Consider the following 13,957-nt stretch of genomic DNA (forward strand, 5'->3'; position numbering starts at 1 on the left):
CTGGTTGAGGGGGCGATCGATAGGCCAGCATCTGTTACGCAAGCGAGCAACAGGTTTGCGATCTGATTCTGATTATATTCCACATCGTGTGATCAGTCGATTCAATTATTAAATTGCTGCCCCGCATCCAACAACGTGATGTCCGCCAATCTGTTGCAGGCCACGCGCAACCTCTGCGCCCAGACGCGTCGCGCGTACAGCTCCAAGCTCCAAGATGTGATGGTAGTGGCCGCCGCCCGCACACCGATCGGCAGCTTCCAGAGCCAACTGGCGCCACTCAGCGCCAGCCAGCTGGGTGCCACCGCCATCGAGGCGGCCATTGAGCGGGCCGGGATCGCAAAGACCGACGTCAACGAAGTGATAATGGGAAATGTGGTGTCCGCAGGACTGGGACAGGCCCCCGCCCGCCAGGCTGCCATTTTCGCCGGCCTGCCGACCAACGTGTGCTGCACCACCGTGAATAAAGTGTGCTCCTCGGGCATGAAGTCGGTCATGCTGGGCGCCCAGTCGTTGATGCTCGGTTACGCCGATGTGGTCATCGCCGGCGGCATGGAGTCCATGTCCAATGTCCCCTTCTATTTGAAGCGCGGCGCCACACCATACGGCGGCGTCAACCTCATCGACGGCATTGTGTTCGACGGCCTCTGGGATGTGTACAACAAGTTCCATATGGGCAACTGTGCGGAGAACACGGCCAAGAAGATGTCCATCTCCCGCGCGGACCAGGATGCGTACGCCATTCAGTCGTACAAGCGTTCGGCCCTAGCCTGGCAGGCCAATGCCTTTGCCGACGAGATCGCCCCTGTCAAGATCCAGCAGAAGCGCAAGCCCGAGGTGATCATCTCCGAGGACGAGGAGTTTAAGCGGATCAATTTCGACAAGTTCGGGCAGCTGGCGACGGTCTTCCAACGCGAAAACGGCACTGTGACCGCCGGCAACGCCTCCACCTTGAACGATGGTGGTGCCGCTGTCGTTCTGATGTCCGCCGATGCCGTTCAGCGTGCCGGCCTCAAGCCTCTGGCCCGGATTGTGGCCTTCCAGGATGCGGAGACCGATCCCATTGACTTCCCCATCGCCCCGGCCTTTGCAGTGCCCAAGCTGCTAGAGCGCGCTGGCGTGCGCAAGGAGGACGTGGCAATGTGGGAGATTAATGAGGCCTTCTCCCTGGTCGCGCTTGCCAATATAAAGAAAATGGATTTGGATCCCAGCAAGGTGAATGTGCACGGCGGTGCCGTCTCCCTTGGCCATCCCATAGGCATGTCTGGAGCCCGTCTGGTCACCCATCTCGCTCACAGCCTCAAAGCCGGACAGCTGGGATGTGCGTCCATCTGCAATGGCGGCGGTGGTGCCTCCTCTATTCTGCTGGAGAAGCTCTAAGCAGGAGCTCACTTTTGGTGCAGCCTGTGACCCCAGCAACCAGAAATGCATTTATTTTGTAACCAATTGAAATTTATCTGTTAAATGTTATTATACAATATGCTCTCCCTCTCTATGTGTAGCTGTGCCTGTCCCTTTCTTGAGCATCAAATGGAATTTTGTGATTTGCATAATAAAATTATGAAAAAAAAATTACTTTATGGCATTACATAAGCCATCTCAAAGAGCTGTTTTTTTTTCTGAAAATATACATTTAAATAAAATGAAAAAAAAATAATGCTGAAAAAGCAAAGTAATTTAAATTTGATTGGCATGTCTTAAGGAGCGCTGCCAACTGATTGCAATCATAGCTATCGATTCACGAAAACTACCAGCTCTAGCATGCAATCTAATAATTTTTCTCATCGCTATATAACATAACGGACATTTATTTGCAGGTTAATGTACTTTTTCGCTTCTAAAAAAAACAATGTTTTGAAGACATTTGCACCTCCCTTTCAGCTTGCAGTGTGACCCCATCTGACCGATATGAGCTCCCAAAGGAACACGATCAGTGAGCAAAAGTAAAGTGCCGCGGCAATTACGTAAATTCCCCAGAGATCCGGCTGCCTGATGCTCTTTTCTCGGTACAAGAACGTGCTGCGAAAGTACTTCTCGCTGGCCAATTGCCCGGCCCAGTAGTGCATAAGGCCGACGGCGCGAATGGACATGACCAGGTGGTCAAACTGCACCACCAGGTGCGAGTGCTTTGGCAGATAGATGGCCAGCTGCTGCTCCAGCACGTACTGCGGCACAATGTAGTAGCCTCCCGCCCTGTGGCCGCTCTGGGTGAGATGCAGCAATGCGTCCTGCGCCAGGAGTCCGAAGAAATGCGGATGTGTGCCCGCCAAAGTCTGCTCCGAGCACTGGTCCAGCCGACGCAGTATCTCATCGTCCAGCTCAGATGCGACGATCACGGAGCGCTGGCTGATAAACTGCTGTAGGCTAGACACCACGCGGAGGTCCTGCATTGTGATGCGACTCATCACAGCCGTATAGCCGCGCTCCACCAGCTCCATGAGGCTGCGCGGCAGCGTCTGGTGCACATGGTAGCGCACGATCAGAAAGAGCAGGGCCGAGTACATGGCCCGCACGATCAGCGTGAAACACAGCCAGCTGCCAAAGAGCAACTGCAGCGAGGCTTGCTTCAGCGGGGTCACAGGCACGCCCAAGGCAGCAGCGTAAACTGCCAAGAATAGGGAAACTCGATCCCCGGCCCTACAGCACAGCAGCAGAAGGATACCAAAGAAGCCGAGGAGGCTGCCCAGCAAAAAGAGCCAGGCAATGGTCTGAAAGGGAAAGAACCAGATCTCCATGCTGGTCAGATTGTGGGAATTCAGTAGGAGGCAGCTGACCAGCTTGTTGGAGTAGTGCGGAAACACGGCCGTCAGATTGGCGGTATATTGTATACGCTTCCGCACATAGCCGATGGCCAAATGCGCGATGCGGTCCTGCATCTGTGGAGTACAAGAAAACACTGAAATGGAAGCACGAGGAGGAGGCAGTGCCTTCTTTTGGCCACTCACCAACTGCTCCAACAGCTGCTGCTCTGTCCAGGTGGTGTGACTCTCCTGCTGCTCCTGCAGTCCCCTGAAGCGTATGCTGAAGTTCATCCGCTTGGCTAGCTCCAGGAGCAGGCGACCCTCCAGACCCCTCAGTTGCTGCCGTTCGTCCACATCGAAGAAGGGCTGGACACGGCGGGCCAGCACCACCAGCGGACACTGCTGAAGGTTCCGCAGCTTCGATGGAAAGTAGTCGCGATGCTGCCACTCTCCCTCCGAAAATTGGTTGATCTGCGTGGGCATTGTGTCGCCGCACTGGCGGTGGGGCGCATAGGGAAAGTACGTGTGCAGGACTACCTGCCCGCCAGAGTTTTGGGTCATCACGTTGCAGTTGATGAGCTGATTGCGCCAGCAGTAGGCGAACACACCCAGCATGTCCTGCGGAATCAGGGCATCCCGCTGTTGTAGGAATATGAAATAATACTCGCTGGCATCGGACTGTGCGGTGTACGTGTGGATCTCAATGTCGCTGGAAGAAGGACGGAAGGAATTAGAGGAGGATTACCGTTCTGGTACCGTTACCGTTACAGCAGTGCGTCCAGCGAGTCCACCAGCAGCAGATTGTGCGTACGTGGCCCCTCGATGCGTTGCCGGCTCTGGTTGTGATTGTGGTGCACCAGCTGGATGATCATTGTGTCCACGCTCTCGTACAGCAGCTGCATGATGCTCCGATAGAAATTGAGTGGACTAGGCCGGCGGCACGACAGGATAACAATGAAGGCGGGCGCTAGGCGCTGGTAGAAGTCCTCGATGAACACGCGCAATGCGCTCGCCACAAACTGATTGATGGCCGCCGCCTGCGTCTGGGCACCGCTGTACTTCATCGACTCAAAGTGGAGCAGGCTGGTTATGTTCATGTCGCTCCGCCGGGCTGGCTGCTTACTAATATGGATGGCATCGCAGGCCAGCTGCTCCAGCGGTTACCCGGCGGAGTGGTCTCTGCTTTGGCCACTTTCTGATGTTTGCCTCTCATTAGTCGTCAACGATGGACAATGGTGGGCGGCGATGGGTCGTTAGAACAAAGTCAAACAAAACTCTATTGTGAGGTCATGCACGCAGTGCACCTCAAACTGGCTCAAACAATTGCCTAAGATATACAATACTTGTCAAGGACTCCATCGATAAGGTGGTGGGTGTTTCGGTTACACTTTCTGAAGGTATTAGAGACAGTGTATACATTCCATAGTTTCTACTTTATAAGCATGGCATATACCTATTGTATGGTATATATTACATATAAAATATCCATGGTTTGAGCTTCCGGAAAACGCAGCTCTTTCAGTAATAAGCTCTCAGTCGAAATCAGGTGCAAAAATGTATTCACAGTTCTACAGATGAAACTATTTTTATACCCGATACTCAAAATGAGTATTGGGGTATATTAGATTTGTGGTAAAAGTGGATGTGTGTAACGTCCAGAAGGAATCGTTTCCGACCCCATAAAGTATATATATTCTTGATCAGCATCAATAGCCGAGTCGATTGAGCCATGTCTGTCTGTCCGTCTGTCCGTCCGTCCGTCCGTCTGTCCGTCCCCTTCAGCGCCTAGTGCTCAAAGACTATAAGAGCTAGAGCAACGATGTTTTGGATCCAGACTTCTGTGATATGTCACTGCTATAAAAATATTTCAAAACTTCGCCCCGCCCACTTCCGCCCCCACAAAAAACGAAAATCTGTGGCATCCACAATTTTAAAGATATGAGAAAACCAAAAACGTAGAATTGTAGAGAATTGAATTGACCATATCTTTAAGACTGCGGAATCTGAATTGGATCGTATCATTATTATAGCCAGCATCAAGAAAACAATTTCATTTTTTCTCGCCCTGTCTCTCTCTAACACACACGTAGCATAGGCGGCTTTGCTTAGAGTAAAACATTAGCGCCAAGATCTCAGAGACTACAAAAACTAGAGCAACCAAATTTGGTATCTACACTCCTAATATATCGGACCGAGACGAGTTTGTTTCAAAATTTCGCCACACCCCCTTCCGCCCCCGCAAAGGACGAAAATCTGGGGATATTCAAAAATCTCAGAGACTATTAAGGCTAGAGTAACCAAATTTGGTATCCGCACTCCTGTTAGATCTTACTATAAAACGTGTATCTCAAAATTTCGCCCCACCCCCTTCCGCCCACACAAAGGACGAAAATCTGTTGCATCCACAATATTGCACATTCGAAAAAACTAAAAACGCAGAATCATAGATAATGACCATGTCTATCAGATTGCTGAATCTGGATCAGATCAGATCATTTTTATAGCCAATAGGAACAAATAAATTTGCAGTGGCTACGCAGCGCCCGACGTCACGCTCAGACTGATTTTCTGTCTCTCTCGCACGCACTCTTTGTCGTGTCGTTTAATATTAGCGGCGTCTGCCGGAGGAGAGCCATACTGACTTAGTATCGGGTATAACCGTAGAGTTGCGGTGTCCGCAGCAACTCACAACGTTCCCCCTCGTTCAAATAGTTTTTAAGTGATTTGATCCCTGAATATCCGTGAGACTTATTTTTTGTACTTGTATGTTCTTTGAATATCCCTGTTCCTAAGTTTAGAGGCACTTGGTGCTATTGCTACATCTTTTACTGAATGAAAACAGGAATATCTTCCTTCTTCAGTACCTCCAAAGGTTAGCATTTCTTCTAAATCTATTCCCTTATGAGATGTAAGCTTTATTCAATAAAATATACATATGTACATTTATAAATGACAACAGGCAACCATCGTGCCGATCACCGGAAGAGTATCGGTGACAAACGACACTGACTGCTTTTGGACAGCGACCAGGGCATGGGCATGAGTCAGGAGACCGAGGAAGCCTATATTGGTGGACCCGTGGGCATAGTGCCAATCGACCAGGTTCGAACTACAGCGGAGTAGCCAGGTTTATGGAGATCCCGACTCCCGATTTGGGATTTGGTAACTCCCCTCTTTGTCTCCTTGTGCTAGTGCTGTACACCAGCCCGCCCAGTCCCGTCAGGTTTCCGTGGCGGAATCCAAGAAATTGACGAGTCTATGCTCTTTATAGTTATCAAATGACTCTGGATACAGTCCATATTGCCTTTTTCTTTATTTTATAAAGAACAAAATTTGCAAATGGCGTTGATTTTCGACGAGTTGTGCGTGGCGGCGTGGATCCTGTAACGAGTGGGATGCCCGATCTCGATGATCGTGTTGCCAGGAAAGAGCGAGTGATGGTTAATTAAGTGCAGAAAATGCATCAATCCAATTTATCCAATTTAAATAATTATCCAAATAGCATTTAAAAAACTAAATCCGAAGATGGTTAACGAAGGAATAATAAATTTATAAACATATATGTATACATATGTATATTAATTATAATAGCTATCGATAAGGTCCATTCGTGACGCCATTTTAAAAAGTGCAGGAATCAAAAGTAGTCTAGGCAACCCTGCCACTTGGCAGACGCTGTCAAACGCTTTCTGACTGTGAACAAAAAAATTACTTTGGAGATTGCATATTGCATATTTTACAATGAGCGCCTCTGAACCCGTTCCTAATGGCTTAGATGACTCCTTCCGTCTGACCAGCTACCTCGAGCTGAAGGGCTCCGGCTGCCAGGTACCCGAAAGCGTGGTATCGGAGATGTTTAATAGCCCCGCCCTCAACGGCACCTCCACTACTTCAGGCTCCCAACGTCAGGAAACGCAGCTGCAGCAGATGCTGCGCAATATGAACATCGACACCAGTGCTGGTGGTGGAGGACTGCGGCACCACTTGCGCATCGAGTGCCGGTACCCGATCATCGACGATCTTTGCGCCATGGGGAAGATCATCTGCGCCGAGGCGCTCGGCAATTTCTACGCCATGGGCATTACAGCTTGTGATAAAATTATGATGCTGGCTTGCAAGCCCCCTCAGATGTCCAACAAGGAGTTCAATGCTGTCTTCTCGATGATGGAGTTAGGCTTCAAGGAATCCTTCAAGGGCACCTACGGAAAGGAGATGTGGGCCATGTACATGCACACTAGCCGTTTCATAGGCGGCGGCTTGGCCTCGGTCCACTGGCCGCAGCAACATCTGGTGGCACGTGGCAATGCTCTGGTTGGTGATGTCCTGGTGCTGACCAAACCCCTGGGCACCCAGGTAGCCATCGATGCCTATGAGTGTATAGGTCAGCCGGAACGCTGGGAGCGCTACAAGATGCTCGTCTCCGAAGAGGATGTCCGTGCGGCCTATCAGCAGGCCGTCAAGACGATGTGTCGCCTCAATCGCCAGGCCTCGAACCTCATGCACGTGCACAATGCCCATGGGGCCATGGCTGTGTCCGGGTTCGGTATCCTGCATCATGCCAACAACCTGGCTTTGCTCCAAAAGAAGCCAGTGTCGTTTGTCATTGATACTTTGCCGGTGATCAGCAAGATGGCAGCTGCTGCCAAAGCATCGACCGTTGACGATAAGTGCCCCCTGCTGCAGGGTCTTTCTGTTGAGACTTCCGGTGGCCTGCTCATCTGCATGCCCCGTGAGGAGGCCGTTGCTCTTTGCAAGTTCATCGGGGCATTTGGTGACAGCCCGGCCTGGATCATAGGCACTGTGCAGAGCGGCACCCGAAAAGCCTCCATCATCGAGAATGTTAAAATCATCGAGGTTTCTGAATAAGTAGTGGATTATACATACATTATGCATCCAAAATTGAATTCTACACTGAAAAATTACATTCTGATTTTAATATTTTAGCGGCATCGCTCAGCTTCGCGGAGGCGACCCCTTTCTAATGGGCCAGCAATTAGGATAAGGAGCAGAAGGAGAGCTTGGAATGATTAAACAATCTGTATGTAATGTTCCCATGCCATCCGTTTACTAAAGGGGTGGGAGAGGGAGACGACAATTTGCAATGAGAGAGCAATTAAAAAAATTGGCAAGCGGAGAGCATGGAATGTGCTAGAAATTAGGAGGAAGTCTAGACATGAAACATGGCGTCAAAGCGCTCTCAGTAGCGCTGAACGTAAAGCAAGACACGAAAGAGAGGGCGTTGCGGGAGCGGACAACCATGTATCTTTTCATCCTGTTCTAGAAAGAGATAGCATGGAATGAGCGAGCACACACACATAAGCCACCGGCGCATTGCATTTGTAATGCTCTCGCTCTCTCTCTCTCTCTCTCTCAGCTTCCACTTCTCGCGTTCCAGCAATAAAAACATGCGGTTTCCAAGCGGAAAATGTTGAAAATCAAGCGGGAAAATTGTCGAGTGGATGTTCAAAAAAGTCTAGCAGTGATTAAATATAAAAAAGTAATAAAACCAAACAAGTTTCCTGCCACTATTTAAGGGTTAGCATTAGCAGAAAACCAACGAGTGCTCGCAAGCTCACAAAAAGTGCTAAAAATATAAAGAGTGTCCACAAAGCGAATTGAGAGGAATAATTATTTGGTTGTTTTCCATCTTCCTGCCGACAATATTGTGGTGGTATACCACGAATAAAACACATATTTGCTTTTAATTAGCTTCACAGATTGGGATCTAAGACAAGATGTAAAGGCCGGCTATGGCAGGGCCCCAAGCCCATGCCAAGGCAGACCGCCGCGTCAGAACTAGAAGGGCGATTGGCGGCGCAACATGAACACCAGCAGCGTGATCTACAGCAGCTACGTGGAGCGCTCGCGCATCGACCTACAGGTGGAGGAGGCCAATTTGTATGTGGCCCGGGCCCTGCGGTATGTCATCGAGAATGTGCTGGCCCAGCTGAGTGCCACGCTGGTGGTGACGATTTCGACGCGTCATGAGGGTACTGCCCGCTGGTTCGAGTATGTGATGAACACACTCGTTTATTCGTGGCGTGTGGCAGCAGTGCAGCTGCTGCGATTCAGTACGGACTTTGAGCGGGTGCGTGTGCCCGGAAGGAAGCGATTCAATCTGATGTTGGTGGACTCCTACGAGGGACTGGTGTGAGTGTTGGGGCCATTGGGGGATGGACTTACGATGGACCAATCCATTCGCGTTTCTTTGCAGTAACTCAAACATTACCGAGGACAATGCGGACTTTGATGATCAGGAGTATTACTTCATCTTCCTGCAGACACGCGATCATCTCATACCCATGGAACTGGAGCTAATCCTGGACCATTGCCTGGCGCATTACTGGCTGCACTGCAACGTGATGATCCAGACAGCCGACGTGGATGTCCTGGTTTACAGCTACTACCCGTACACGTCGGACCACTGCCAGGCGGCGTATCCGGTGCAGGTGAATCACTTTGATGGCCAGCGCATGGTCAACCCGACCATGTTCCCCGAGAAGCTGCACCAGCTTCACGGCTGTCCCATCTCCGTGCTCACCTGGCACCAGCCGCCCTTCGTGGAGCTTAAATGGGACGAGCACAGCAACAGCCTGCGAGCCAGCGGCTTTGAGATCCAGCTGGTTGAGCATCTGGCCCGCCTGCTCAACTTTACAGTGGATCTGATCAACCTGACGCTCATCCAGCCGCAGCTCTATCGCCTGGCCAATGGAAGCAGCGAAGGACCCATTGAGTTTGTAAGTAAACCGCTGGGATACCCCCCTTTCCAGTCACTTGAACTCCTCCTTCTTCTGGTGTAGCTCCTCGAGAGGCGGGCCAATCTTAGTCTAGGGTACTTTCGGAAGACGGCACGCCGGAACCAGCTGCTGACCACCGGCATGTCCTACTACTCATCGCCCCTGGTGGCTGTGTTGCAGCGCGAGAGCTATCTCATTGGTTCGCTGGCACTGCTCACCTTTCCCTTCGAGTGGACGGTGTGGCTAATCTTGCTCGGGTCCCTGGCTCTGCAGATAGCCATTCGGAGAGCTGGACTCCCGGTGCTGGAGCTGTTGTTGGGCCAGTCGCTGGCCCGCCTGCCACGCTCCTGGCTGCACAGGCTGGTCTTTGCCCACTGGCTGTACGCCGTGATGCCACTGAGGATCTGCTACCAATCGCTGCTCTTCCACCTGATCCGGATGCAGCTGTTTGCGGCGCTGCCGGACTCCCTGGAGCAACTGCTGACGGAGAACTTTCGGGGCGTGTGCACCGGCAATACGCTGCGAATGCTGCACGAGATGCCGCTGGTGGCGGGCCGGACGGAGAGCTTCTCGGGCCTGGCCACGCTCTACGACCAGGAGGTGCTGGATTCACTGCAGCAGACTGGCGGCCACAAGGTCTTTGCCATAGCAGGGATGGACGTGACTCTGGCGTATCTGCGGTCCAGCAGCCGTCCGGATAGCTACCATGTGGTGGGGCAGCCGGTGAATGTGGAATATGCCGGCCTCTACATGCCCAAGCACTCGTATCTGTACGAGAAGGTGGACGACGCCATCCGGCGGCTGGACGACACCGGATTCATACACGCCTGGCGACGCGCCGCCTTCGTGGCACACCGCAGGGTGGAGAAGCTGCCACAGGAACAAGATCGACGCCGGTACATCAGTAATTCCCAATTGTCCGGCGTCTACAAGCTGATGACGGTGTTGTATTCCATTTGCGGCTTCGTTTTTGCCGGGGAACTGCTGCTCCAACGCTGGCGAGACCGTCGGACTGGCCGAAGAACTTAGTTAAGAGCCCAATCGATTGCCTCAAGCACCCCTCCCAATACTCCTCTGCGTTCTGTAACCATTAATCATGGGGAAGAAGTTTTCCTTTTCCTGCAATTAAACGGAAAGTCACACAAAAACTTCCTGGGACTTCCTTGGCTGCCCTTGCCATCGAACGCCATGTTCGAGGGTCTGTTCATTCGTGAAGCAATCGGAGAATGAACATAACCGGGCTGCTCAGCTCGTACTACGATCTGTCCGGCGAGCAGGAGAACCAAATCAACGAATTTGTGGCCCGAGCCCTGCTGTACGTTGTCCACCATCATATACTCAGTGTGACGCCCTCCCTGGTGCTGATCCTGTGCTGCCGGAGCGAGCACACCTGCAACTTTTACAACGAAATGATGAGCACCCTCTTCCGCAACTGGGGCCTGGCACCGCTCCAGATTGTCAAGGTGGAGCAGGGGGTGCCCTGGCGTCCTGTTGCGGGGCGCAGGCACTTCAATGTGATATTCACGGACTCGTTTGCGGCCTTCTCGGAAATCCGGATGGAGTACTATGCCCGCGAGTACAACTACAATGAGCACTACTTCATCTTCCTGCAGGCCCGTGACCATCTGCTGCAGGAGGAGATGCGCCAGATCTTTGAGTACTGCTGGCGCTACCACCTCATTCACTGCAGCGTCCAGGTGCAGAAGTCCAATGGGGATGTGCTCATATACAGCTACTATCCGTTCAGTGAGCGCAGCTGCTCGGATATGTCGCCGCGGCTCATCAATCGCTACAATGGCAGCGCTCTCCTCGAGCCGGAGATCTTTCCGCGCAAGCTACGGAATCTGTTTGGCTGCCCCCTGCGCTGTGCCCTCTGGAATGTGCCACCTTTCGTTGAGGTACACGTTTCGGAGAGCAGCGGTGCGAGCGTCAGCGGGGGCTACGAGGGTCGCCTGCTTCTGGCCCTCGCCGAGCGGATGAATTTCTCCATAGCCGTGCGTCAGCTTCAGGCGAAAAGTGTCCGCGATGAGGCCCTGGAGTTGGTGAGTCTTGCATTGATCAGTTAATCGACTTTGAATAGATTGATTTTCCAGCTGCGGCGTCACGAGGCTGATCTGACGCTGGGCGGTATCCGGCAGACGGTGGACCGCAGCCTGTTGGCCACCTCTACGCACAACTACCACCAGAGCCGCGAGGTGTTCGGCATCCTGGACTCCAGCTTTGAGTTGAGTTCGCTCGACATCCTTTTCTATCCATACCGCCTGCAGATCTGGCTGGCCATTGTCGGGGTCCTGGCCCTGTCGGCGCTCCTGCAGCTGGCCATCGAACGGCTGCTGCGCGAGACGCGGCCCGAGTCCAGGCTCTGGCTGAATCTGGAGCTGATCTTTGTGGGTATGCCGCTGCTGAGGGCGCCACACTCGCACACCGGACGCCTCTACTGCCTCATGCTGATGCTGTACACACTGATCATTCGGACGGTGTACCAGGGCCTGCTCTATCATTTGATCCGCACCCACCAGCTGAACAGGTGGCCACAGTCCATCGATGCCCTGGTGCAGCAGAACTACACTGTGGTCTTAACGCCGTTGGTGCACGACGTGCTCTCCGAGATACCCAGCGTGCAGCACATGACCTTCCGCATTCTCACAGACGTCGAGGAGACGGTGCCTCTCGATTACTTGGCGGCCAATCCGCAAGAGCCACGCCTTGTCTCTGCCTCGGCCCTGGAAATGTACATCCACTTTAATCACCTGAGGGCGGAGCGGGCCCAGAGGATGAGCCAGAGGCTGGGGCAGCCCGTGGAGGCCGATCATTTCGAGATCATTGCCGAGGACATTGTGAGCCTGCAGATGACGATGTACCTCAGCAAGCACTCCTTTCTCATCGATCACCTGAACGAGGAGATCTTGTGGATGCGATCCGTGGGCCTGGTCTCCGTTTGGGCACGCTGGGAGCTCGTCGAGAGCTACCTTCGCAACGAGCAGGGATTCAAGGAGCTCGGTCTCGTGGAGCTCTACGCCATGTTTCTGCTGGTGGTGGTGGGTCATGTCCTGAGTCTGCTCATCTTCCTCCTAGAGCTTCTCTCCCAGCGATTGGTTTCCCTGCAACGGCTGTTCTTGTAGCCCCACTTCCCACTCCACACTGCGGTGTCCGGCGATTTGTAAACCTCTTACGGGCCGACACATGCCGTTTGCATGTCGCTGACACTAACGGGGCTGGCAGTGGAGGCGGTGGCACCACCACACAAAACCCACGCCCGACCCCTGTCTGAGGCACGGCACAACCTGTCTGTGTCTATGTGTGTGCTCCGTTGATGGTGTTAATTTATGGTTATGCGCCTCATGCATAATACTGACACCGAAACCTGTCACGCACATGCCCCGACACCGCCACCCACAGCCGTTGGAGCGAGGTGGTGCCCTGATGGTGAGGTGGGATGGGGTGGGGTGCGGTGGGGTGCTGTGCCTTGGGTGGCACCACCACGCCCTACCGTGTACGCAGCAATTAGTTTAAGTGATGAACGCTGATTTGTTAATGCATTACAGCTAACAGTCACGGGTTTCCTATTCGTACAAATCATTTCAATCGCTTGGAATCGCTTGGAAGTTTGCGTTTTCCTTATGGTATACAGTGCGCTTCGCATCTATAGGGCAACCGATAGTATGTAATAAAAACTCGCTGAATTCGCTGTCAAAACTTCCCACAAGCGAACGGCAACAGAGACCATTCGACCAAGTCACGTGTGAACGTGGAAGCCGCGAATGTAAACTAAAACCCAGAAACATGTATCTCCGAAAAAGTTATATTTTATTTAAATAAATGAACGAACAATATCAACTGCATCTAGAAGCTAAACTGGCCGATGACGATGACGAGTGTATCTCCAGCGAGAGAACGAACTAGTATAATTTCCTGCCACTCGATCTCGATCCATACCGTCCATTGATGTTGCTTGAATGACATTCTGTTCACATTCAGCATGGATGATCCCTTGTCGAGATGCCCTTATTCTCAGATACTGAAGACATACTGAGATGGTGATGTTGTGGCAGTTCCTTGAACGTCACCGTCACTCGAGATGTCCTATATCCATCGAAAGATGACGGCAGATAACTTTGCAGCATGCTTTACCATCTGTTGTGGGAGTTTGCACATCCATCGATTTGATTTTTACTGAAAATATCTGTATTAGGTACTTACTTTTTGTATGTTTATGACTCAATAGCTCCAAAGCATTATTATGCTATGGTCCACACAATCTGGGGAATGCCGCGCAAAAGTGTCCCCGTTGGATCGATCAAACCCACTCCTCCAAACAATTGTCCCACTATCATTTGGAGCCGTTTTTACAGCCGCACTGTACTTTCAAAGATATTTGTGATTGATAGGAAAAGGGTCTACTGGGAACCAACCTTCAATCGATTGCCAAATCGAAATTGCAAACAAAAGCCCTTCGATGGTGCGAAAATTCGTTCAGTTTTA

General features: G+C 51.9%; 5 protein-coding genes across 5 annotated transcripts; 4 read left to right on the plus strand and 1 right to left on the minus strand.

Moving 5' to 3' along the window:
- Nucleotides 1-19: 19 nt before the first annotated feature.
- LOC108155958 (acetyl-CoA acetyltransferase, mitochondrial) lies at nucleotides 20-1,531 on the plus strand. The gene has a single exon (XM_017287127.2). The coding sequence runs from the start codon at nucleotides 139-141 to the stop codon at nucleotides 1,375-1,377; it is 1,239 nt and encodes a 412-aa protein (XP_017142616.1). The 5' UTR covers nucleotides 20-138; the 3' UTR covers nucleotides 1,378-1,531.
- A 343-nt stretch (nucleotides 1,532-1,874) lies between these two features.
- On the minus strand, nucleotides 1,875-3,835 carry LOC108165155. Its single transcript, XM_033388908.1, has 4 exons — nucleotides 3,507-3,835; nucleotides 2,943-3,447; nucleotides 2,686-2,873; nucleotides 1,875-2,547 (listed from the first exon to the last, which is right to left on the minus strand). Exons 1-4 carry the CDS (start codon nucleotides 3,833-3,835, stop codon nucleotides 1,875-1,877), a joined length of 1,695 nt encoding a protein of 564 aa, XP_033244799.1.
- A 2,644-nt stretch (nucleotides 3,836-6,479) lies between these two features.
- Nucleotides 6,480-7,604, plus strand: LOC108151195 (inactive selenide, water dikinase-like protein). Its single transcript, XM_017279668.2, has one exon. It carries the CDS (start codon nucleotides 6,480-6,482, stop codon nucleotides 7,602-7,604), a length of 1,125 nt encoding a protein of 374 aa, XP_017135157.1.
- Nucleotides 7,605-7,904: 300 nt separating this feature from the next.
- On the plus strand, nucleotides 7,905-10,679 carry LOC108152189. Its single transcript, XM_017281339.2, has 3 exons — nucleotides 7,905-8,888; nucleotides 8,953-9,475; nucleotides 9,539-10,679. The coding sequence occupies exons 1-3, from the start codon at nucleotides 8,560-8,562 to the stop codon at nucleotides 10,502-10,504; spliced, it is 1,818 nt and encodes a 605-aa protein (XP_017136828.1). The 5' UTR covers nucleotides 7,905-8,559; the 3' UTR covers nucleotides 10,505-10,679.
- Nucleotides 10,680-10,701: 22 nt separating this feature from the next.
- Nucleotides 10,702-12,597, plus strand: LOC108156386. The gene is made up of 2 exons (XM_017287847.1): nucleotides 10,702-11,517; nucleotides 11,569-12,597. Exons 1-2 carry the CDS (start codon nucleotides 10,702-10,704, stop codon nucleotides 12,595-12,597), a joined length of 1,845 nt encoding a protein of 614 aa, XP_017143336.1.
- The last annotated feature ends 1,360 nt before the right edge of the window (nucleotides 12,598-13,957 follow it).

Source organism: Drosophila miranda, chromosome XL (assembly GCF_003369915.1).
Source record: "Drosophila miranda strain MSH22 chromosome XL, D.miranda_PacBio2.1, whole genome shotgun sequence".
Taxonomy (NCBI): Eukaryota; Metazoa; Arthropoda; class Insecta; order Diptera; family Drosophilidae; genus Drosophila; species Drosophila miranda.

Excerpts from the sequence above, each read along its gene's own strand:
- LOC108152189 (XM_017281339.2), top strand. The coding sequence starts at position 8,560 with ATGAACACCAGCAGCGTGATCTACAGCAGCTACGTGGAGCGCTCGCGC. Across the intron at positions 8,889-8,952 it reads GACTCCTACGAGGGACTGGT|TAACTCAAACATTACCGAGG; the intron begins GTGAGTGTTGGG and ends GTTTCTTTGCAG. Across the intron at positions 9,476-9,538 it reads GCGAAGGACCCATTGAGTTT|CTCCTCGAGAGGCGGGCCAA; the intron begins GTAAGTAAACCG and ends CTTCTGGTGTAG.
- LOC108156386 (XM_017287847.1), top strand. The coding sequence starts at position 10,702 with ATGAACATAACCGGGCTGCTCAGCTCGTACTACGATCTGTCCGGCGAG. Across the intron at positions 11,518-11,568 it reads GCGATGAGGCCCTGGAGTTG|CTGCGGCGTCACGAGGCTGA; the intron begins GTGAGTCTTGCA and ends TTGATTTTCCAG.
- LOC108165155 (XM_033388908.1), bottom strand. The coding sequence starts at position 3,835 with ATGAACATAACCAGCCTGCTCCACTTTGAGTCGATGAAGTACAGCGGT. Across the intron at positions 3,448-3,506 it reads GACTCGCTGGACGCACTGCT|CGACATTGAGATCCACACGT; the intron begins GTAACGGTAACG and ends TCCTTCTTCCAG. Across the intron at positions 2,874-2,942 it reads AGCAGCTGTTGGAGCAGTTG|ATGCAGGACCGCATCGCGCA; the intron begins GTGAGTGGCCAA and ends TGTACTCCACAG.
- LOC108155958 (XM_017287127.2), top strand. The coding sequence starts at position 139 with ATGTCCGCCAATCTGTTGCAGGCCACGCGCAACCTCTGCGCCCAGACG.
- LOC108151195 (XM_017279668.2), top strand. The coding sequence starts at position 6,480 with ATGAGCGCCTCTGAACCCGTTCCTAATGGCTTAGATGACTCCTTCCGT.